The 26791-nt window shown below is 40.7% G+C and overlaps 1 protein-coding gene across 3 annotated transcripts in view; it reads right to left on the minus strand.

Moving 5' to 3' along the window:
• ACSBG1 (acyl-CoA synthetase bubblegum family member 1) overlaps positions 1–26791 on the minus strand; it is a 628810-nt gene that overhangs the window by 274050 nt on the left and 327969 nt on the right. For all 3 annotated transcript variants that reach the window (XM_086959413.1, XM_086959412.1, XM_086959411.1), the window contains exon 3: positions 14606–14826. In XM_086959413.1, the coding sequence (XP_086815539.1) occupies positions 14606–14826 (221 nt within the window). The remainder of the gene's footprint in view (positions 1–14605; positions 14827–26791) is intronic.

Raw genomic sequence — 26791 nt, forward strand, 5'->3', positions numbered from 1 at the left:
ATTCACAAGCTGGTGCTAACAGCCGATATCATCAGTTTACCTGCGATAGCAGCCGGCAAAAACATCGCCGCAGATGACCCCGGCAACTATCGCTAATGAGATGAAGAGTAGGCGTTCCTGTGCAAAAAGCCACGTCAACACCACTCCTCAACATTCTCAACGACCAGCCAGATCGGTGATAAGATCCCAAAACAGGCGATATGGTGTGTTAGCAGCAGGAAATTAACACCTGCTCCGACCTTGTGTAAAGTCAGATGACAACCTGCACCATGAAAGGAAGCCCAGGCCAGAGCCACACCTGAAGAACAACAGATGCCATGGAGCAACTGATCATGCAGCTCGGAGCCCCAAGAGGGCCACAACAGCCACCACACCCAGGCCCGCCCCTCCCTGGCACTTTGCCCAACCCCTGGACTGCCACAGAGGCAGCACAGACCAAGACAGCAGACCTTCAGAAAATGCGCCTACCTCACAGACCCAACACAAGAGGATGTCATTGCCCACTACAGGCTCAAAAGGACCTCCATCCTCCGCATCCTGAACATCATTGCTCACAAGCTGATGGTACCAACACAGCGGACAACCAACATACCTCCGCAGTTAAAGCTGCTGGCTGTGCTGCATCTGTTGGCCTCAGGTACCTTCCAACCAAAAACTGCCCGAGTCGGAGGAGTCTCACAGCCAGCCCTATCAAAGTTCATCAAAACTGTCTTGGATGCCATCATCAGCTTGATACCCCAGCACCTTCACTTCCCCCACACTGCGCAGGACCAGCTGGAGACCAAGCAAGGCTTCTGCGCCATAGCTGACTTCCCGCACGTGTTGGGGCAATTAACTGCACCCTGCAGAGACTGTACACAATAACCGCAACAGAAAGTACACGAATTTCATCAATGTGCAGACAATAGTGGACCACCGTAGGGTCTTAATCAATGTCTTTGCCAACTACCCAGGCAGTGTGCATGATTCCTACATCTTCCGACAGTTCAACATCAACCGGCGCTTCCCGGATGGCACCTACGGAAATGCTCTGGGCGTTGGTAAGTACCAAATGAACACACCACACACCCCAACTCCACGATCATGCAACTCACAACTCTGGGAATGCACATGTTACAAACTCACATACAACATGTCAAACAACATGCCCACCCACCAGACACGACAACACAACTTACTGTGGTAACCTAGGCTAGCCATGTACATGAGACAACAACGGCATGGCACCTCAGCCACACAATAGCAGAATGTGGGGAGAGGTGGGAAACAGGCATTTGCGAAGGAGGCAAGTGACCCATGAATGAGAATGTATACAATGCCAAGTGTGGCGTGTATGTGCTGGACAGACAGCAGTATGCAGACCACAGACATATCTATGTCGATATGCACTGCTGGTGTTTGGAGTGTAGTGGACAGTGGACGCCACCATGTTAACCCAGGCAGTGGGGAAGATCGCGGAAATGTAGTTTGTTACGTCCCCCCCTGGAAGCCTGAGTGGAGGGGGCTGCCCCGGCGTACGCCAGGCCTGCATAGGGGTGTGAATAAAAAGCACGTAGCTCTGGGTGTGGTAGTCTTCCGGAATGCCCAATGTGTCTGCCAGGGCGGCGCCTCTCACCCCGCCACAAGTCTGATGCCATCGCAGCGAGCGGTGTTGCCTGTGATCCTGTGCTCCTGCTGCATCCCGAGACTCTGGGCGTGATTCAGTACTGGAAATGTGCAAATGCATGTGTCTCTGTCGCAGTGTGAGTCTCGGTTAGGGAGGGTAAGTGGTCCCTGATAGGACTTACACACCCACGTATGTGATCTAGTTCGGCTTCCATGAGGTTAAAGCCCACCCACACCAGTTCGTCCAGCTCTTCTGGCAGTTTGACAGCTGGCCTTGAAATGCCATGTGTACTTCGGCAGGGTGCTGGGAGCCAGCATTGGTGGTAGGTGCTGCCAGCTGTTTGGTCTATGCAGGGGGTGGGGTCTCCTCGATGCAGCTGGGCTACCCTGCTCCTGAAGGTGGATTGCCTAATATATCAATGAACTGTTGTAGGGCGTCAGTGTCGAAGATGTGGAGGTCCTCTTCAGCATCACTGATGAGGTGTCTGGTCTTCTCTCCGAGAGGTGTTGTTTGTCCCTCTGCAATGTGAAGGGGAGATGCATTTTGACATTGTGTTGACATGTATGTTGACGCATTCTTCACGTTTACATACAGACTGCATGACAATCTAAATTGTGGCTGTTTGGGAGGAGCGGACTATTTGATGCGGGACAGTGGACATTTTGACTACATCACAGATGTGAGGTTGTATACATACATTTTCATCTCAAAGTTTCCTGCTATGTCAGGTGTGATTGGCCAGTTTCGACCACAAGCAGACACAGTTGTGTTCTCTGTTCTGCAGTGTAAGTGTTGCACTTTGTACCACATTGTCATCAAAGTGGATGTGCTGTTATTGCTATGTGAGTGTGCTGCATTGTGGTGGATTCACCCCTGCAGCAGTGATTGTGCTGCCTCTTATCCCTTTGAGGTGGTGCGCCTTTGCCTTTTATGCTTTTACGGTGCTGAGATGTTCTCGTCTTGGGTCATTTGTGCTCTTGGACGGTTTTTCTTCTCTTGTGCATTGTTTGTCTGTAGATGTATTGTTGACGTCAGGAGTTATTTGTGCACGTGGATGTATCAGAGTGTGACCTGCTCCTTTACGGATGCGGTCCACACTCAGCCACCCCAGTGTTGTGGCGTGCACAATGTTATGATGATTGTACTGCAGCCTATCTGATCGTCATGTAGTATTACCTGCATTGTCAGTTTGGCTCACAAATTGCTGTGTTTTGCACTTGTGCATGTGTTGGTTGTGAGACTGGTGATGTGTTGGGTGGGACCCCCTTGGGCACATGGTGGACGGGGGCCTACTTGGTGTTTGTATGTGTGCTGCAGTGTGCCACGATGATCAAGGACATGATCCAGGATCATTGTGGGTGTGCAGTGTGCTACATATGATTGTGCATGTGTGCCATTGCGCCCATCTCCCCCTGTTCCCCCAGTGTCTGGTCATTACTCACCCTGTTGATGTTGTGTCTGGTCATATAGAGCTGTGTCTGGACTCTCAACTCCTTGCACCGTCTCCACACTGGTGACTGTGGCCACCATTTCCTCCAACTCCTCCTGTGGCACAGGACTCCCACCTCCAGTCGCCGTGACCGCCTTCCTATTGGCAGCGGGTTTCTCCTTGGTTTGGCTTTTCACATAATGCCAGCGCCTCTTGATCTCCTCGACACTCCGACTGCATTCACGTTGTCCACGATGGACTGGCATGTTTCCGTTTGTGTTGCCAAAGACAGTGGAGGTGACGAACAGTTGTTGTTAGTGTTCTATCTCCTTATTTATTATTATTTATTATCTCCGTGACGAATATCCAGTTTTCCTGAGGACTGAACCCTGTCTTCCTCTTCCTCTTCTCCTTGGCCTTCCCCGACCCCGGGGTTCCTTGCTGGTGGTCTGTGGAGCTTGTTGGGTTCCCGTTGGCCTCTGCACTTGGTCCAGGTGCATTTATGGTGCTACGCAGTTTCTTCATGTGACATATGTTCTTGGAATGCTTGGGTGCACAGTGCATATGCACCAGTGTCTCCCTTTTTTTTGTTCTGCTTTTATGGTGCATTTTCCCACATGACGCGTGGGAATTGCAGGCCTATTGCTGGTTATCGCTGATTTTTGTATCCCGATTGGTCTCTTCGCCACTATTTTTGCTTTCGCGTTTCGCGTTTTTTCAGCATTGCGTTAATTTTTATTCAGTCATTTGATGCATTATCGTGAGACTATCGCATGGTACCGCCGTGTTGAGAATACAACATTAACACTGCGATGTGAAGAGTTGAGTTAAGCTAATTTTGTGGTAATTATCACACGTTCTTGAGAATATCCCCCTTAGACTCATCTCAAGCAAGGGTGCTTGGGCTGAGTCCAAATGCATGACACTACAGCTGCAATAGAAAAATAAAGAATTCATGCTTCTTCTAGGTTGGTACTAGATCACATAACTTAAATGCATTACAGTAGACACAGGTAGGCAATTTAACTAACACACACAAAACACACCACAATGCCAAATGCCCTACAGTAATGTGAAAATGAACTGGTAATCTCATAGTGAAACTGGTGACCTCGTGTGTACAGGCAGCAGCTGGCGCAAATGTAAACAAAATGCAGTACTGCAAAACGGTTGGCTAAACAATATACAATGTTCACAAACACATACTGTTCACAAGGTCTGTTATTGGCATATCTCATGATGTACCTAGAATGGAATTGACACAAACCTATTCAATGTGGTGTGAATATGGAATTATAAACAGAAACAGAGGATTCAGTATTCCCACCATAACTGGTTACTTTGTTTATTTTATGCTAATTCAAGTTAGTGACCCTAAAGGTTTGCAGACATCTGCACAACACAAAGGCAAATCAATGGAAAAATGGCACCACAATGTAGTTATGTGCGGGCATAGAGAACAGAGCCTCAGAGTTTGTGCCTGGATGCTATGGTATGGTGGAGGTAAGCTGTCCTTAGGTCCAAGATGCGCAGAGGCAACGGCCTGAGAGCACAGTGGGCTCAAATATACCACAAAAATTTCTAGATCTGGCTAAGTAGACAAGGCAAAGCCACGATAAATGAGTACAAAAGAAAAGATAAAAATAACAGTAGTTGGTGCAGAAATTGGTATGTTCATCATGCTGAGTCACCACTATCTAAAATGCACTTCTAGCAGTCAATCTTTCAGGTAGCCTTCCCTATATAGTATGAGGTTTCCAAGAGAATTGCACTGTTATCGGTGTTAAATCTTTGGCAGCCTGCCTGTATCTCATATGAAGGAGTAAAGTGGGTTAAGGCCGTCAACAGGCTTCCGGAACTTCCTGGGCTGACGAGGGGCTTCCATACAGGGCAGGGTACCAGGTCAGGCGAACAGACCATCAGCAAGGTTATCGGTTTAGGCCTAGTAAGCAGAAAGTGGACACTTCATCAGCAAGTGTTCAAGTAGGACAAAGCTTAGAAAATGATTGGTGAGCTGCCGGGCAGTTGCAGATTTGATACACAGAGTTGGATAGCTGGCTGAAGCCATATTCCCAGTCAATGTCCAGTACATCTCATACTCCATGGTTTCAAGTATTTCCTCCAAGAGCATCTCTCAAATGTAGGTGCTCAGATTAACATTCTAAATGCTTCTCTGATCAGAAGCTATGTCTATTCCTCCGAGGCGAGCTAAAACAAATATGATCAAGAAGTGGAGAGGTTGGGATTGGGTCTGTGGATAACTCCCTCCTCCTAGTAACTCCATTCCGACAGGAACATAAACGAGATGCGGTTCTGAGATAGTTCAGACTTTTTGTAACTGCCATATTGGCGCAGGTGTTATACAAACATACACATGCACACCACTATAGATGCAGACCTACACAAGGAAGTGCACACTAGAATAATCTTAAAATAGGTGGTATTGAATCTACAGATCTTGTTCACAACACAAGATTTCCTTGAAGAAAGTATCTTTCTTGTAACTCAATGCTAAATTCACATTGAGTGACAAAATACACTGCCCACATACCACATTTTCTTGGTCATTTATACATTATCTGTAAAGACAAGCCCAACAATACTGTGTTGCATACAGAAATTGCAATTAACGCCCTCACAAGAACTGTGCAACTCTCTAGTCATCTTCTTCCACCGCAAGATCGCCGACATCCATGACAGCTTCAACACCATGACTGCCCCGACTATGCCAAACCCCACCTCCCCTGTGAACACCACCAGCGCCAACTGCCTGACCTCCTGGTCCAACGTTAACGACGACGAGACACGCAAGGTCATAAACTCCATCCACTCAGGATCTCCGTCAGACCCGTGCCCACACCACGTATTCAACAAAGCAGACGCAGCCATTGCACCCCAACTACGGAAGGTCATCAACATGTCCTTCGAAACAGCGACATCCCTGGAAAGCTGGAAATACGCCAAAATCAACGCCCTCCTCAAGAAACCCAAGGCATACCCCAAAGACCTCAAGAACTTTCGCCCCATCTCCCTGCTCCCGTTCCCGGCGAAGGTTATCGAGAAAATCGTCAACACGCAACTGGCCCGCCACCTGAAAGACAACAACATCTTGGACCCATCCCAGTCCGGGTTCAGATGAAACCACAGCACCGAGACAGCCCTCATTGCCGCCACAGACGACATCAGGCACCAACTAGACAACGGCGGAACATCCACCCTAATCCTCCCGGACCCGTCAGCCGCCTTCGACACGGTCTGCCATCGCACTCTAAAGACACACCTCCTAGAAGCCGGAATCCAAGAGAAGGCCCTTGACTGGACCATGTCCTTCCTCTCCGGCAGAACCCAGAGCGTCCGCCTCCTGCCCTTCCGATCCGACGGCACCAACATCATCTGCGGCGTCCCCTAGGGCTCATCCCTCAGCACGATTCTGTTCAACGTCTACATGGCCCCCCTTTCACAAGCGGCCCGCCAACACGTCCTCAACATCATCTCCTACGCCGACGACACCCAGCTCATCCTCTCCCTCACCACGGACCCACACACCACCAAAACCAACCTCCACGAGGGATGGAAGGCCGTTCCCGACTGGATGAGCAACAGCCGTCTGAAGCTAAACTCGGACAAGACGGAGGTACTCATCCTCGGAACCACCCCCTCAGCCTGGAAGGACTCCTGGTGGCCGACCACACTGGGAACAGCACCAACACCCACCGACCATGCACGCAACCTAGGATTCATCTTTGACTCAACCCTCTCCATGACTAAACAGGTCAACGCCGTGTCCTCCTCCTGCTACAACACCCTTCGCATGCTCCGCAGGATCTACAAGTGGATGCCGACTGAAACAAGAATTTTCCATTGTGCTTCTTTTTGAGAGGTGCAGCTGAAATAGAAACACTGAAAGCTCTATGTTGAAGATTTCAACAGCAACTGCAAGTTTTTAGAATGATTTAATAACCAATCTTTTTTTTACCACCAAGCTTAAAACATGATGGTAAAGGCGGAAGAGATATTTGTTTTATATGTAACTTTTGGTGATATTTTTTTTTTAAGATAATCTTTAATACCTGTTTAATAGCTGTTCAGAATTGGCCTATCTCAAACTATGTTTACTCTAAAGTCTATAATAATTTCTAAGGGTTTCATTCGCAAAGATAAACATACACCTCTGTGTAAGTTTACGATTGTTTGCTATTCACAAAGGTATATGCAAGTAGTATCTTTACGAATGCAGAGTCTCCGCACATAAAAGACCTATCTTTTTATGTGCAGAAACGCTGCACTCGTAAAGATGCTACTCGCAAATCCCTTTGTAAATAGAAAACAATAAAAAACATACACAAAAGTGTAAGTTTACCTTTGCGAATCAGGAACCAAGTGTCTAGTATTGTTTCTCAGTACTAAATTTCGGCGCAGAGAGAATATTGAGTAAAAAATATTGAATTGCACAAATATCATGTAAAAAATATCGTGGGTTAGGAATATCAACAGACAAATTCTCGTGGTCAAGAATATCGATTTTGGTAAGTAATATTGATTAAAAAAATATCGAAGTGTTTAATATTGTTTGCAAAAATATAGTTGCTAAAAATATCGATTTTTTATTAATGTAATGTATTTTAGTACATATTTTATATGTGTATGAATTTTGCGTTTTTAGTTCTGTAGCGAGTTGTGGGTTTATAGGGGAAAAGGGTGGGAAGTAATTTAACTAAGTTAAAATGTAGTTAATATTTTTAGCAGTTAGTATTAATTTTTTTCTTTGATTTTTGTGTTGTTTAGTTCCGTAGCAGGTAGTGAGGTTTTTAAGAGCATAGGGTGGCAAGTGATTCAATTATATTACATTTATTTAATAATTTTTATTAGTATTTGTTTAATTGAGATGTTATAGTCTTAAATGTGTAAATTAATTTATTATTAATTATTTAATAATTAGTTGTTAATTAATTTTAATTAATTAATTGCCAAATAATTATGGTAATTGTTTAATTTTTTTTAGGTGTTGTGGAGTTCTTTGGTGAAAATGGTGGGAAGGGTGGGAAGTAATTTATTTTTAATTGATGAATTAATAGTTAGTTGTTAATTAATTGTAACTAATTAATTAGTAATTAATAATGGTAGGTGTGTTGTGGTGTTTATAGGTGTAAATGGTGGGAAGGGTGGGAAGTAATTTGTTTTTATTGATGAACTATTAATTAGTTGACAATTAACTTAAATTAATAAAATAAAGACATTTACATTTTAAATACTTTGTTTTTTGTCATTATTTGCTCCTTTTAAACAAATATTGCTTACAAATGCATTTATTAATTTATTTTATATAATATTTGTACCTTTCTGTTATATGTAATTAATATTATAATATGTTTTTTATGTTTAATATATTTAATCATATATTTTTAAAATATTGTTTATTTAATTTTAACATTATTTAATTTTTTTCAATTGTTTAAATGTTATTTTGTAATTTTTGTTTCTCTGCTATCCATCACTTTCCCTGCTGTTGCACTCACTGGAGTGGGAATAGTAATTTTTACCCATCCGCTATCCAGCACATTCCCCACTGTTGAACTCACTGGAGTGGGAATAGTAATTGTTACCCCTCCGATATCCAACACTTTCCCTACTGTTGCACTATTTGGACTGGGAATAATAATATTTGCCCTTCCACTATCCAGCACTTTCCCTACTATTGCACTCACTGGAGTGGGAATAGTAATTTTTACCCCTCTGCTATCCAAAACTTTCCCTACATTTGCACTCACTGGAGTGGGAATAGTAAATTTTACCCCTTCCGCTATCCAGCACTTTCCCTACTGATGCACTCACTGGAGTGGGAATGGTAATTTTTACCCCTCCGCCAACCCCAAACGTTCCCTACTGTTGCACTCTTTGGCGTGGGAATAGTAATTGTTACCCCTCCACTATCCAGCACTTTCCCTACTGTTGCACTCATTGGACTGGGAATGGTCATTTTTACTCCTGCACTATCCAACACTTTCTCTACTCTTGCACTCACTGGAGTGGGAATAGTAATTTGTACTCCTCTGCTATCCAACATTTTCCCTACTGTTGGATTAACTGGAGTTGGAATAATAAATGTGATTCTTCGCTATCCAACATTTACCCTACTTTTACATTCACTGGAGTGATAATAGTAAATTTGACCCCTTTGCTATCCAACACTTTCCCCACTGTTGCACTTTTTGGAGTGGGAATAGTAATTTATACCCTTATGCTATCCAACACTTTACCTACTGTTGTGTTCACTGGAGTTGAAATAGTAAATTTAATTATTCCACTATCCAACATGTTTCCTACTGTTGTATTTATTGTATTGTGAAATGTATGTTTGAATTTTTTTAAATAGTTTAATGTTTTAATTAATTATAGATTACTTTTATTTTAAATTAGTGATATATGTATATATTTTATTCTTATATAATTCAAAAGTTTAAAAATTAAATAAAGATAAGAGTTAATAAATTATTTTAAAGTAAATATATGTAAATGTTTAAATTATTATGTTTGTGTGTTTATATTTCTTTAAGTAAATTTTTTTATATTTAGTTATATATATATATATAACTAAATATGTATAGTAAATGTAATTTATTTTGTTAAAGATAATGTTAATATTATGTATGTTTAATAATTAATATTTAATTTTATTTATATTTTTAAATCGATCTTTTTTACATCTATATTTTTAACTTCCATATTTTTGCACTACCTGTTTAAGTATAGGGAGTCGTATATTTTTGCATTCTATATATTTTTCATCTATTATACAAAAAGCTATTTACAATTAAAACACAAGTTTGTGATACGTTTTTGATTATAAGGAAACAATTACATATCACTAAATCATTTAGCATGGATGTCCTAATGAGAAGGCTTATTCTTAAGCATAAGTAGCTTTGTGAAGAGTGAAGGAAAGCATATTCTAAGACACACAACTAAATGTTTCATGTTTTACTTTTTTTACACTTATTTCTATGCACAAAGTAATCATCTAGGGAAGATGGAAGATTCATTACATTATTTGGTCACAGTGTCAACTACACTGCAGGGTAAGACAAAGAGAGGAAAGAACCATTTCATGCATTGAAATAAAGTCTAAGCTTTATTTCAGAAATCTAATAACAAACCAGGACTGGATCTTACCGAAAGGTATTCCTACGTATTTTTTCAAGGTTTTTCTCTCAGAACTTGTTATATTATGCTTTTCTAAAATTTCAGCTGTGAATAGCATTAACGGCCTATTTTGAAAGAAATACAGTAGTTTGTATTATGTATCACATAGGCATGACTATTTCACAAATACAAATGGCATATATGCCACGAACCTTATTATGTGTAGCCGTAGTGAAATCCCTTTTTTTCAATTTTTAATTTTCAGGACATCAAATGTGCGGGGCATAAATGGCCTAATTTAAAAAAAAGGGGAAGAGCACAATCTTGTATCATTATAAATCACACCATGTAAAAGTGTTAATTTATGTTGGCACCATTCTAGTGTAACACATACCTTATTATGAAGGATAGCAATCAAATCCTTCTGTGCATCATGATCAGAGGGTCACCAAAGACGTATTTATTCACTGTCCACAACCCATCGGTTCTAAGATAAAAGATGATTGTAGTATTGCTTAGTTAATTAGCTCATTTATTATAAGCATAGTCATAGTTTTAAAGAACAAACCCTAACTTCCTATCATACAGCGTTGTCTCTTGACAAAGTTTAGAGACGTAACAGGGTAGTTCAGAATTGGTTTCAAAAACACGCTATTAAGGGTTAAGGTTGCATGCAATAGGTGCGATGTTGCCTTTATAATTATTAATGGAAAATGACATGTACCGACAAATTTCCAATTATAAGGTCGGACGTGAACTCTCAATTCAATCATTATGCTCCTTTTTTTTATAAGGGAGCAATAGCCGGCTATGCCTTTGAATGCGGTTGCAACATGTCATAAAATCAAGCCGTAGTCAGCACATGTACGATGTTAGAACGTGCATATGGTTAAAACCACCGTGTCCTTTAGCGAAAAGCTTTTCTAGAGTTAAACAAGGGAGTGCGAAAACGCATCTAAGTTACATGTCATTGCCCTTCAAAGAAGACTCGAAGTTACCAAACCCTAGTTAAGGTAGAGTGTTAAATATACGAGGGGAGCGAATTACTAACATGAATAACAGAGTCACGGCCCCCCCACAGTACTACTTACTTTGATCACGAGCAGCGTGTGCCTTCTCCCTCAGTACCAGTGGTTCCAGATGCATGCAAGATTTGTGGGTTTAAATAGCCCGCAAATTAGCATCAGCTGTGTCCCTGTGTGCATGAGCACAAGCACCAAAACGCCTACAACAGCGGCCGCCATCTTATAGTGGACACAGAAACGAGAGCGGGCATTGTACTAAGAAGCATTATTGTAAAGTTTGTTGTTTAAAAACTCACAAGTCGTTACTCAATGTGGTATATATCTTCTAAACGTGCCAACTAAAATTATCACGGACTGAGATGGTATTATTAATTTAAAAGGAAATTGTGTGTGGTACTGGATTATTAATACTTCAAATTTATTTTAGTGATACTGTGTCTCCTCATCGATAGCAGTTTTGTTGTAGGGAAACCATCAGGTTAATGCTGGTCGCTCAATGTAAAACCGGCATTTGCTCTCGTTTCTGTGTCCACTGTAAGATGGCGGCCGCTGTTGTAGGCATTTTGGTACTCGTGCTCATGCACACGGGGACACAGCTGATGCTAATTTGCGGGCTATTTAAACCCACAAATCTTGCATGCATCTCGAACCACTGGTACCGAGGGAGAAGGCACACACTGCTCGTGATCGCAGTAAGTAGTACTCTGCGGGGGCCGTGACTCTGTTATTGATGTTAGTAATTCGCTCCCCTCGTATATTTAACACTCTACCTTAACTAGGGTTTGGTAACTTCGAGTCTTCTTTGAAGGGCAATGACATGTAACTTAGATGCGTTTTCGCACTCCCTTGTTTAACTCTAGAAAAGCATTTCGCTAAAGGACACGGTGGTTTTAACCATATGCACGTTCTAACATCGTACGTGTGCTGACTACAGCTCGATTTTATGACATGTTGCAACCGCATTCAAAGGCATAGCCGGCTATTGTTCCTTTATAAAATAAAGGAGCATAATGATTGAAATGAGAGTTCACGTCCGACCTTATAATTAGAAATTTGGCGGTACATGTCATTTTCCATTAATAATTATAAAGGCAACATCGCACCTATTGCATGCAACCTTAACCCTTAATAGCGTGTTTTTGAAACCAATTATGAACTACCCTGTTACATCTCTAAACTTTGTTAAGAGACAATGCTGTATGATAGGAAGTTAGGGTTTGTTCTTTAAAACTATGACTATGCTTATAATAAATGAGCTAATTAACTAAGCAATACTACAATCACCTTTTATCTTAGAACTGATGGGTTGTGGACAGTGAATAAATACGTCTTTGGTGATCCCCTGATCATGATGCACAGAAGGATTTGATTGCTATCCTTCATAATAAGGTATGTGTTACACTAGAATGGTGTCAACATAAGTTAACACTTTTACATGGTGTGATTTATAATGATGCAAGATTGTGCTCTTCCCCCTTTTTTTTAAATTAGGCCATTTATGCCCTGCACATTTGATGTCCTGAAAATTAAAAATTTTAAAAAAAGGGATTTGACTATGGCTACACATAATAAGGTTTGTGTCATATATGCCATTTGTATTTGTGAAATAGTCATGCTTATGTGATACATAATTACAAACTACTGTATTTCTTTCAAAATAGGCCGTTAATGCAATTCACAGCTGAAATTTTGAAAACGCATAATATAAAAAGTTCTGAGAGAAAAACCTTGAAAAAATATGTAGGAATACCTTTCGGTAAGATCCAGTCCTGGTTTGTTATTAGCTTTCTGAAATAAAGCTTAGACTCTATTTCAATGCATGAAATGGTTCTTTCCTCTCTTTGCCTTACCCTGCAGTGTAGTTGACACTGTGACCAAATAATGTAATGATTCTTCCATCCTCCCTAGATGATTACTTTGCGCATAGAAATAAGTGTAAAAAATGTAAAACATGAAACATTTAGTTGTGTGTCTTAGAATATGCTTTCCTTCACTCTTCAATAAGCTACATATGCTTAAGAATAAGCCTTCTCAGTAGGACATCCATGCTAAATGATTTAGTGATATGTAATTGTTTCCTTATAATCAAAAACGTATCACAAACTTGTGTTTTAATTGTAAATAGCTTTTTGTATAGTATATGTATTTGTATATCTGTTTGTTGTAGCCCTGAAGAAGTCCTACGGACAAAACGCATTGGCTATGTTTTTTTACTTGAAGATTGTCAATAAAAGCAAGAAAAGAACTTTAAGTCCTACTGAAGTATTTTCTTTCGAACTATTGTATTGAATGTTATTGTCAAATGCACACTGTGTGGGGTGCTGAACCATTGTGCTGTTTTGAATTATGTTGGAAGCCTAGGGGTATATGACTTCAGGTTATTAGCACCCACAACAAATCTACTGGACCACAATAGATTGGATAAAGTGCAGCTTTTTTGGCCCGATACCCCTGTTCCAGTGTTTTGCATATTGGTCATCTATATTTTTGCTAATGATATTTTGTCAGTGAACCCTACATTTCGAAGTATATTTTCCACGGTCTCTTACTCAGCTACATGGTGTGCCGACACTAAACCATATTTAGAACGTTCCATCCTTATTTGCTCTTAGACTAGCAGAAAAACGCAAAGGATGAAAATTCCTTTTTCATTTGTAATATTTCTAGACCTGTGTGACATTTTTTTTATCATGTTGGATCTTGCATAAAAGTTCACATATTTCACCATTCTGCATAATGTGAAATTTCTCCTTAGTCTATGTCTAGGGAAGACTGATTCGAGCAGAAAATGTCATGCAAATAGACACTTTCTCCTCAAACAAGACACAACTGTCTCCTCTAACCAACGTCCTTGGGCCAGCAAATGTGGCTCTTTTGGTTTGCGATATACCTACACGGAAAAAACGTGGTCAAGATACCGGCTAAATGTATTTCACATCATATACTGAATTGCAAGTCCTACGCCATATCCCGCCTGACCACGAGCACAAGAAACGTTGATGCATTTGTACCTCTTTGCACATCATTGGTAGGGTGAAGCCAGAGTGCCCATTGCACTGCTAACTCTGGACCGACATCCTGGCGCACACCTCAAATGAATGAAGGCCCACATAGATAGCAAAACAGTGACGGATGAAAATGTTTGCATCAACCTTAGCTACTAAGAATTCCTATAGGTAGCATTTATTTCTACCAATTTTGGCGCACCCGTTCTCCTACAGACAAGAGCCAATTGTATGAAATTCAATTTTACAGGTCTGTGAAACTTGTGCATGCAAAATATACATAATTTCTTTTCATAAATCTTAATCTTAAACTGTGATTAGTGTTAATAAGCATGAATAATATAGGTGGCCCATTAAAGCACGGCACATCTCACAGAATAGATATGTGTCTTAGTCTTACATGAAGGAAGCTTTTTGCTGCTTTCCAAGACAGCTGGTAATATTCAGAAAATGTAATCTTTTCCCATTTGCCATTTTCTTTGCTGGCGAGAGCATTCAGAGTCCCATATTTGTTCACAGTCTCCTTGAACATCTGATGCACGGTTAAGGGTGTCTGTAGACAAGAAGCGTCCATCCTAATCTTGACCCTTCCATCAGCAGCCGTGGTCCACAGTGGCTCCACTGCAGAACAAGAAAAAATAAAGCTATACACTAGTGGCAAATACACTTAATACAAATACAAAACATGATACAATACACATTCTACATGTAAACACCATCAAACAACAGTAATCAGGAAAACAATTTGATATCGTAAACAAATGTGCAAAACGTGTGGTCAGAAAGGCCAAAATAACCTCCGAGTTGCAAGTATTAATCGATTCAACCGTAAACTTATCATACAATCATCTACATCTATGTAGAATGTTGAAATCTGTTTATTCATTCATCAATCAACTTATATAAGCCAAGAGGGCAGAAGATATCTGTTTGTTGGTGGTTAATTTTGGAGAGAGAATGGAAATTAAATGGAAATTAAATGGAATGAGATTGGGCGGGCAGTCGTGGACCTGTGTGTTTGGCGGTCAAGGGAAAAAGTAGTAATCCGAACTGCCGTAGCTGGCAAGCAATATGATTAAGAGCCAAATGGGAAGTAATACAGCCATGCAGTAATGTAATTGGGATGAAGAATGTTGATCATAATTTAAGCAAAATGTATAGTGCCAAACTTTCCACCTTCTACTCACTTCACAGCATTTTGTGACAAACCTTGCACACAACAAATTCAAGTTGGACTGTGTAGGTTATCATTGACAACAAGAAACTATAACGTCTAAGAAGGGCTTACTGTAGCCTTATGGAATTAACAGAATGGCTGGTGGGTGGATTCTGCTCTTACTGTCTGCTCTCGGGCATTCTAGAGTAGAGAGGCACGAGGGACTAGGACCTGCCTCCATGTTTGTTCCTTTGAGCCTATTCTGGCAGCCTAACAGTGTCTTACTAGGCTTGACTTTTCAGCAGCGGGCACAATAAGTTGCAGATTCTGCAGATACCACTGGTGCAAACTCCACTCTCTCTAGTACATGTTATTGCAATTGTTGCAATCCTTTATCTAACTACGAGCTTTGTCTACTTTGTTCACGCCGAGGATCATTCTCCTACTCTCATTTTTTGCCTTTTAAAGGGATTCTGTGTCCACCTGCACACATTATACTAAAGGGCCTGGAGTGACATGGCTTCTGATGTGGTCTTCTCCACTAGTGGTCTAGTTTATGAGATGGACTGTAACTTATCGTGCATGAACAATTGTAATTGGGCTCCTTAGGTGAGATCGCACCTGGAGGGTGAGGGACAAGTGGGAATTGAAAAGAAAATCCTAGGCTTTTGACATTTTAGAATCGTGATGAGGCTTTGACCAAGTAAAGTGGACCACAAAAACATATACATGTGCGATTTACATCCATTCATGCAGGAGAAGCTTTCCATCATCCGGTAGTAAGGTGTTCTAAGCATTATGTACCGCAAGGTTTCCTTGCTCCTCTATGTAACCAGGGATGAATCAAGATGGCATTGGTTTACATTTCCAACAGTAAGCATGGCATCCAATCACCTGGGCCACTGGGCTCATGGGCCATCTTCAACTTGCCCCAAGCAGCCCGGGTGCTCTCAGGAATGGCTTGGGTGATCTAACCCGATCACTATGAACCCCAAGAACTGTTTTCAAAAGGGGAGTCAATCATCATTTTTTTTTAATTTGCAATTTTACTAAACATTTTCCAAAAATAGGGCTTATAAATTTTTGCAATAAGCCCAGCAAAGAAACAAATTAAATATTCAAATACTTCTGGGTCTGGGAGAGTACCCAGGAATGTTATTTCTCTGCAAACAACTATTGTATGTGGCGATAGATATGAATTTTCAGCTTGCTGAGGGTTCCCTTTAGCATGGCCTGCATGGTCTGGGAATATAGATGGAATGTTGAGAGTTCAACTGGCCCCGTGCACAAAGGTTTCCGTTTAAACTTGACATATTTTTAGATGGTGACTTTTCTTTTGTGGAGTTTTATATAGCGCGATCTAGAACCAGCCCTGCTGACTTCCATCACTATCCTGCAAAGGACGGCGGCCTGTTCTACACCGGACTGATTTTCGGATACATCACACATACAGGTTAATGGAGAGTTTAGCTGCTGAAAGAGATCTGGCAGATTGTACTTCGCATTACACTCTTTAGAGTCGAGTCAGTTTAGGTAGGGTTCTCCTTATGATATATATTCATATAGTTATATAATCATTGCATTATAACGGTTGAATACTTCATCTTCTTCGCAATTCCTGTAATGCTGGTAACAATGCTTTGTTTTCTTCAACTAATAATTGCAGTTCATTTATTTTACATAAGAATCCAATTGCTTCAATAAATGTTTGAAATGCCAATTTGCGTATTTCTTGTGTCTCCCTTTGGGCATGCCTATGGTAAACAAGGGTAGCTCTGTTTTCACGATATCCTTGGGGGAGTCAGAGTGGTCATTTCCTAAGGCTGTAGACACCATCCGGTACCCTATCAGGTTTAGGGATCCAGATAGCACACTGTGATCTCACCATGAATTCGGGGCCAGATGTACGACCATTGGAATTTGCGACTCGCAAATTGCGACACATTGCGGGTCTCAAAATCCAATGTACAACAGTTTCTCAAACACTGGTTGCTATTACCAATGGGGTCGCAAATTGCATGCCTCATGAATATTAATGAGGCTGTTGCAATTTGCGACCCCTGCTGGGATCAGCAGATCACCATGCCTGGAACTGCTTTGTCAATAAAGCAGTTTTTAAAAATGCAGCCCATTTTCCTTAAAGGAAAGCAGGATGCATTTAAAATATAAAAATGAAACATTTCAGTTAAATGTTTTAAGGGCAGGCAGCAGTCCCTGGGACCACTGCCTGTTCTTATAAAATATTTGTGTCTCCATTCCCAAAGTGTTTGCGAGTGGTTCTTCCACGCTTCTGAGAAGGTTGGTAAACTGTGAGTGTTTTGCAACCGCAATTGCAGGTCAAAAAACATTCATACATAGGTTTTGAAGTCACTATTAGGAAGGGACACCCTTGGCACGCCGCTTCCTATTAGCGAGTCGCTAACCCTATTATGCGAGGTGCTAATTGATAAGCGACTGCAAAATAGGGTTGGTACATTGGGCTGACCTATTGTGCGGTCGCAGAGGGTGCTGAAATCTCCTTTTCAACCACAAAAAACGGTTGTACATCTAGCCCTCAGGCCTCAGCCAACATATTCTGATGATTTGCTTGGACTATGTTCACATATTTTGACACATATGTTGTCTGAACGCACAGTTTTACTTGATGAGTAGGAACCCTAAGACAGGAAAGCCACCGTATATAAACAGTGGTCTGAGGATGAATTATTAAATCAGCATCACTGTGGGTCCAGAAGCTCACATCACTCCTTCAATACACCACGGCAAATGGATAAATCGGACATCAGTTTTAATAAAGGGTCATTCGATTGACAAGGCTGACTCCCTGCCAAGAATTGGACCACCTGACTTTTACCCATAGCCTTCCAACAACAGCTTCCAAAAAGAAAAATTGTGACTAGAAACGAACTAACTTTGCAAAAAAGGATATCCTAATATTATTTAACAGATAGCTGCTGTAATGAATCATGTTTGTGAACTTAATTTGACACGCTAAGGAGGTTATGTTTGCGGGATAAACATTCCAACGTCAAACTGTTGACTTGGTTTAGTTTAGTTTGCAATAACTTAATAGTAACTTTGTTCTGGGTTTAGGAAACTCTTGTTGTGATGCCAGACTGTGATTGGAACCAGACCACACAAACTTGTACTGTTCAATGGTGAATAATGACAGTTGTTTCAGGGCTGTCTGTGCACAGGTGCTCACTGCACCGGCAGCAGCATTTTTCATCCATGCACAGTGGAAAAATGGAAAGGCAGCGCAGAAGTAAAATGTGCACGAAAAACGAGTACAAATGAATCAATTCACATTAGGACATAGAAGTTCAACTGCTAGCTGTCCTGATAAACTACTGCAACCAAAAAAGGACAGTTGAAATATGAAATAATAATAAACACTGGCAAAACCAATACTCTGGCATGTTTATATGTGTGTGTGTGTGTGTGTGTGTGTGTGTGTGTGTGTGCATACATTTATATATGTAAGTGCTCTCATTGCAGTTCAGCTCAGTTTGCAGAAATACATATGTGAGTGTAGGTGAATGAGAGGGTAGGTTATGCATGAACATGTATAAAGGAGTGAATGAATAATGCAGTGAATGAACTAGTACAGGGAGGAAGACATGAGCTTATATGATTAAACAGTGAATGAATGAGTGCCAGAAAGAATGCGATGGCAAAAGTGAATTACTGAAGCAGTTAATGAAGGATGCACTGGGTCCAGGAAAAAAAGTTTGCAGCATTCAAAGAGTGAGGAATGGGTACAGGAAAGAATGCCTACACGCAGAGAAGGGAAGGAGTGCAGCAGTGAACTAATAAATACAGAAAAGAATGCATGAGTGTACAGGAGTGGATAAATGCAACACAAAATGAGTGATTATGGGACTGAATGTGTGTGATTCAGGAGTGAATGCATGTAGCATGAATGAGTGAGAAAGTACAGGTTTGAATCAGGATACAGGAGTAAGTACTGCAGTAATTGAGTTAGAACTGGAAGGAAGAAGTGGGCCTACATAAGTGAATGAGTGCAACAGTAAAGGAGTACAGAAATGAATGAGTGAATGAATGCGGGGTGAGTTCAGGAATAGATGCTTGAGTGTTCAGGTGTGGATAAGAACAGCAGCAAATGAGTGAATATAGGAAAGAAAGCAGGACTACGCAGGAGTGAATGAATGCCGCAGAGAATAAATATGGAAATTAATATGTGGGTGTTCAGGAGTGACTGTGTATAGTAGTGAATGAGTAAGTATCGGAAGAATGATTGTACAAGGTTGAATCAGTGCAGAAAAGTAGAAGTGAACGCATGAACAAAGGAATGAGTGTATGAACGTGACTGACTGCAGCAGTAAATGATTAGAGGAATACATGACTGGATACGTGAGTGTAAATGAGTGAACCAGAGTAAGCAGTAGTGAGTGAATGACTACAGCAGTGGGTACAAGCAACAGTTAGTGGGGAACTGATGCAGTCAGTGATGGTAATAGTGAGTGAGTGCTGTTGTGTGTTTGAAACTTGTTTGACAGGTTGTTGCCTGAGCATTACAATAAATCAGATGCAGCCTAAAATCAAATATTTTAATCTTAAAATACAGATCATATCCAGGATATGAAAGGGTGAGAGAACTTTGCCTACTGTAGCTACAATTAACAATACAAGGAGAACATGGTCACAGGGCTCTCCAGGCTGAGATGACCTCTTTAGAAACGGTTCTGCAAACAGCAGTCTATATGACACAAAGACAGTAAGATAAATGAAGACACACGTGTATTGGAATCCAACTTGTGTATATAAAAACACGTGCGTATTCGAATCCGACGTTGTGTCATAATTTCGAAGCAATCGGTGAAGAACTTTCGGAGATTTGCGATTTTGAACAAACGAACATTAAATTATTTTTTTTATAGATAGATGTGCATATAAGTGAGTTAAGACATGTTCACTCACATATATGCACAGACATGTATAGCTCTTGGCCAACACATTCTTCCTCCCAGTGAATACAATGTGCGGACGATATGGAGTTACTTGGCCTCAATCAGACTGTGGTGGATCCCACCCATTCAGCAGGCCATACCTTGGACAAGATCCTTACCAACTCCCCTGAGCTTAGATGTGAATTCTACTAGTTAGCCTTTAACACCCATGAAAGAGACTAGGCAGGCTAAGAGACAATGGAAATCTGTCTCTCAGGCCTCTTTTGCTAAGGCATACGTTCCATCTGAGCATCCGAATAAATGAAACATGGATGCCATTCTGGGAACGTTCACGACTCTCTTTCTTTAGCTTTCGTTCAAATTGCCCCCTCAAACAGTCATCAGTCACCTCCAGTGGAAACAATGCTCCTTCGTTCTCGATGGCGCAAGACAAAGAAGCATTTAAATTACTGTTTAAGAGCTATCACAATAATATTTAAGTGTCCTGTAGAACTGTAAACTAAAGAAAATTGAAAAAGCAGAAGACTCAACAAAACCTCTGTTCAAAACACTTAGGGGCCCATTAGGATGGCGGGCGGAACGCCCCGCCAGGCTGCTGGTAGCCACCGCCAGCCTGGCAGGGGCAATCCGCCCGCCATCCACACCCAAATCCCCCCCCGCCATATTAGGATGGCGGGGGGGACCGCGGCGGACAAAAACACAGTCCGGCGCATTTCCGCCCCGGTCGTCTTGCGACAGGGGCGGAACAGGCTTAACATGGTGGCGGTGTCTATTAGACACCGCCAGCCATATTAGGATGCACAATGATAGGTGCCTTTCCGCGGCGGCAATGCCGCCACGGAAAGGCATGCAGACTTCACTCTGGGACTTCACTCTAAGGGCCCCCTGCAGACACCCCACAGTGAAGGAGAGTAGGGGGGTGCACACGGGGGGTACCTGTGGTACCCCCCTGCATTTGCACATACAAAGCGGCAGGCACCGCCCGGTGCCTGCCGCTTTGATTATGCAAATGTGAAAGTGCTTTTTAAGCATTCTGGCGGGTGGTGCTGAGAGCACCACCCGCCACAATGCTTAACATGCAGGACCCCCGGGACCCCCGCCCCCGACGCCCGCCCTTATGGCGGGCGGTCCCAATCCCTGCTAGGATGGCGTGTGGACAAAGTCCGCCCGTCATCCTAATAGGCCCCTTAATGACTATTAAACCGCATGCCTGTTTGCGCACCCTCCCGGCTTTTTAAGAATTATGAGATTTGTTACCGAACTTTTTGGAGCAGAAAATAAATAAAATGTATCCAAATGTTCCTGTTACCTGGAGTCTGTCTGAAAACTGTCCCGACATTAGTTTGCCTTTTTCTAAGGCCATTTTTCATAAGGAGAGCTTTGCACCTTGCATTTTAGAACAAACACTTGGGCTGCTAGAATCAGCTAAATCAGGATATTCACAAGACCTATGCCAACCCAGCATTATGGCAAGCATTTCCAGCTTTATAGCTCATGCCATTATGTTCCTTTTTAACCTTTCCATGGACGTAGGCTCAGTCCCCAACACCTGGAAAACAGCCCAAGTCTCCTTCATTTTAAAGAAGCCCAACCATGAACCTGGCTTTCCCTCCAATTACCACCTCATCTCACTGCCCCCTCTCCTTAGTAAACTTCTACAGAACCTCATAAACAAGCAGCTTTCTGAATTCTTGGAAGACCATATGCTCCTTAACGCCCTCAAAAGGGTTTCAGAGTATCCCAAAGCAGAGATGCACTAGTTGCAGTCACAGACAACATAGGATCATCCGTAAAGCAGGTACCCCAGTGATGCTAGTGCTACTAGACCTGACAGCGGCCTTTGACACAGTCTCCCATGGAATTCTTATTCACAGGCTGCATTATATAGGGGTCTATGGTAAAGAGCTCAACTGCTTTGTTGACTTCCTGAAAGATTCCATACAAATCATCTCCCTGAATCCCTTCAAATCTCCTACCATGCCTCTTGACCCAGGAGTACTGCTGGGCTCCAAGATTAGCCCCACTTTATTCAATATCTATGGTGCCCCCTGACACTGGTAAAGGCATGCAGATATGAGACCATTTCACATGCCAATGACACACAATTAGTCATACCTTCCGCCCAGGATTTAGAAGGGTAGAAATCCTGCTTCTCTGGCTGTATTAAGAAAATAATTCTCTGGATGTCTAGTAACTATCTTCAGTTAAACGGAGACAAATCTAACTGAGATACTTCTATTTGGTAAAGATCAGGAGTAGTGAAAGATGGAGTGGTGGCCTTCGAATTGGGGCCAGTCTTTTCCCTAAGCAAGTAATGAAAAGACCTAGGTGTAAAGTTAGACCCTCACTCTGTCTATGAAAGAACATGTAGCCTCAATTTGCCTATCTTGATTTGCCACTATGCAACTTTTGAGAAAAGCATTTCCTTGGCTCCCTTCCACTTCGAGAAAAACTCTATCATCAACCAATATAACTGTATTCAGTCTGAAAAACAGTAGGCCACAAAAGGACATGAAAATATTGCACATAGCTATAATCACACATATTTTTTTTTAAATGATCGTACATTAAAAACAGTTATAAAATGAGTGCAAAAAGGACTTTTAGGGTTCAAAACACATCAAATAATATGTTAAATAATCATGCTTGAAATGAGCAGAAAAGTGTAAGTTGAAGTCAGGTTTCAGCGCTCCATTACAGTATTGTAGGCAGTAGATGCAGTTAAAAGAGCTCGAGGAGGAGATAGAGAGAGGAAAACAACCTCAACTAGAGTCTGCCATGCTCTCCTACTATACCCAAGATTAGACCCAACTTCTCTCCCAACGCTATATGCTGAACCATACTGCACATAAAATTCTGAGAGACTAGCCCATCAAGATGTGCCTAACCCTAGTGCTGCTTTCAAAATAGCACAGATGGTGAAAACTATTTCGGTTGAACACAGGGATTGTGAGTGGAGGAGAGCTGGTCTACAGTGGCAGAGGCCTCTTTAACGAGGGTCTCAGAAAGTGCTTTTGAGCTAGACGTGCAATTTACTGAAGAGCATAAAGTGCAATAGTGATTGTGCACAATGATTATCACAGGGGCAGGAGGAGACTATGACACACTGTGGGTCTAAGAAGGGTTTAAAAACTAAAGACCAATAAATTGTCCCTGCTCTGAAGCGGAAAAGAAGCGACTGTTCCCATCTTGACAGGTTGAGCGGCAGAAAAAAAGGGGTGACATCTGTGAGTAAAAGACTACAGTAATGTTACACTAAGGGTTTGGAAAACCCGTGTTTCATCCTGATATTTACACGGTAGTATTTAATATTGTTTTCACCTTATCAATTTTGATTGATGTGAGGTTGGAAACATGTCGATCAGTCTCTTTTTTCCAAACAAGTCTGGTCACACATCTATCTTATGGTTTCTGCCTACATTAATTTAGTAGATTTATTCTGTGCAGAAACATTCGCACTGTTTGATGATTTAACACTGTCGCTCCGTCAAGCACTGTCTTTTTGTATGAACGTTCAGTCATTTCATGTTATTTGTTGTATGTCGTCTCAGTCTCTGTCCAAATGTCGTTGAAGAAATTTGTCCTTTGAATGTATTGTCAATAGGTCTGTTGTATCAATTATTTGTTGTAAAATAATATTCTTTGCGTGTGTTTTTGACAATGAGATGCACATTAAAATGAAAAAAGATGTGTTTGCTCTTATGCGAATAAAATAAAAGTTGTTTTGAATCAGAATCAACCCAGGTGCCTCTGATTCGACTCTGTACACCCATGGGCATTTGTTGTTAAAAAGAACCATCAGTACTGGCAACTTTGTTGTTCCTTTTTTCACCTCCAACAAGGCATTTGCATAGATGTGACTGCGTTCGGTAACCAGGATATACAGAGGAAACCGAGAGTATCACATACATAACTCTTGTTAAAGCCCTCATCATAAACCATAAACCACCTAGATTATGGGGGTTAACAGACAAAATATTCCCATACCACAATATCGAGTTATAAATATAGATGTAGAAAATATTGTTTATATATATATATATTTATATATATATATATCCACAACAAAGTTTGCCCCACAAGGAAGCGCCTCAACGGGTAGTTGGAATTCTGTACATTTATTCAAGGAGGCTTCAAACAGGTTCGGAAAAAACATTAATCTAATCTCTTGATGCCAGATGCGTTTCGAGTCTTCATGACTCTTAATCATTGGCGATGACACGTTCAGAAAAGATGTGTTTGCTCTTATGCGAATAAAATAAAAGTTGTTTTGATACAGATTCCACACAGGTGCCTCTGATTCGACTCTGTGCACCCATGGGCATTTGTTGTTAAAAAGAACCATCAGTACTGGCAACTTTGTTGTTAATTTTTTCACCTCTAACAAGGCATTTGTATGGATATGACTGGGTTCAGTAACCAGGATATACCAAGGAAACCAAGAGTATCCCATACATAACTCTTGTTAAAGCCCTCATCATAAACCACCTAGATTAGGGGGGTTCACAGCAGAAATATCCCCATAACACAATATCGAGTTATAAATATAGATGTAAAAAATATTGTTTATATATATATATATATATATATATATATATATATATATATATATATATATATATATATGTATATATATATATATATATATATATAATAAATATGAAATATATTAAAGAATAAAATTAATGTGAAAAAATAAATTAGATTTAATATACATTTTAACAAATATAACAAATAAACTTAATTTGAAAAAGTTGAACATATATAATAATGAATATATATATATATATATTTAATTTCAAACAATTATTGAACTAATAATTTTAAAGTATTTTATAATTTTTAAATTAAATAAAAATTTAACAGATATATATCTATACCTGTCAAACCTAATAAACGTCAATTGAAATGTGCTGAGAACTTTTGCCTTTGAGTTTGTCTGTGAGCACCCTGGCAGCCTGTGATCAAGGAGCTGTGGTCTGAAACACGTAAGGAAAACAAATAACTCTGAATTAAAAATGCCTTTTGCTTTTTTTTTTTTTTTTTTTTATCCTCATAATGCGAAAATTTTATGTATTTTGGAAAGTTTGGTTTCTGCCTCTGAAGCTTTCTTTTTGTACCGTCACTGCCCAATGGTCTCTCTTGTCTTGGGAGTTATTCCCTTGTCTTACTCGATCAGAGGAGAACCTTTTCCATTTACATATAAACATATCTGTAGTCGAGAGGGGGGGAGCTAGCCACCTTGGCTACTCTATGAGTATCATACTCATAATCCAGAATACGCTTTCGCTTTAATCATAGGACAGTGTGTTCTGCCCTATCCTCAGAGGTCAGATGTCTTTCCATGATTTCCCAATATTCAAACCTCTTGCTAATTTTTCCCCTTCTGTCTAATTTATTTATCTTGATAGCTGAGTTCAACCACTCTACATGCGTCAGGGGTTGAGGACCAATCCACTTAATGCAGATCTCCCTTCTAGCTATCACCAATAATACAAAAAGTAACTTTGCTTCCATTACTGTTAATTTAGCTATCCCCGTTATGTTATCAATCCCAAAGAGAATAAGAGTTGTACTTACATTTAGATGTTTTTGAAATATTGAGTTCAGCGTCTTACCGACTCCTTCCCAGAATATTCTCAGGGATGGACAACTCCAGAACATGTGGACATCGTCTGCCCTTTCTTCCCCACATTTAGGGCATTTTTTGATTCCCGCATTTTTGAATTTTGAAAGCTTTTTTGGTGTCCAATAGGCTCTATGCAGGGTATACAGATGATTTCTTTTTAATGCCGCGGATTTTAACGTTGACCAACATTTCTCTATTGAATCTTCCCATATATTTACTAAGTCTTCTGAAGCCAGATCTTTTCCCCAGATTTGTTCTACCATCTGGGAGCTATCGTCTTCTTCTGTTATAAAGGTCCAATACCATTTTGCTACCTCCTTATTTATGGGTAGGATTTTTATCATTTCTTTTTCTAAAGTCTTGTTATCTTTATCATACGTTGATAGTGTCTTTGCCCAGCTGTTTAGTTGATAAAACTTGAATTTTGATATTGTTCCATTGGAGATCTTATACATTTCTTCCCATGTTATTAATGTTGACCCACTTAGAAGTTGACCCCAATATTTGATATTGCATTGTTTTAGAGGGGTGGCCATAGCATCTTTTAAACAGTCCGGAGTTCCAGGAGAGTTCCATATCGGTGCCATTGCACTATAATAAGGAATTTTTAAGATCGTTCTAATTTGTATCCAAACTTTAACTGCCTCCTTTAGAACTTTTAGCTTAATTTTCTTAAAGTATTTTTGGTGACCAAATTTAAAAAGAAAATGATCCTCAGCTTCTGTCATTACTTGCAGATATTCCGGGTAATATTGATGTATTCTTAAGAGAGTCCGAATATTTTTAAATTGAAAGGCCCTGCAATATTCTGTTAAGTCTGGACTTGCTATCCCTCCTTTCTCTTTTTTTCTCCTGAGTTTTTTCCATGAG

The sequence above is a fragment of the Lissotriton vulgaris genome, chromosome 2_2 (genome assembly GCF_964263255.1).
Source record: "Lissotriton vulgaris chromosome 2_2, aLisVul1.2, whole genome shotgun sequence".
NCBI classification, from domain to species: Eukaryota; Metazoa; Chordata; class Amphibia; order Caudata; family Salamandridae; genus Lissotriton; species Lissotriton vulgaris.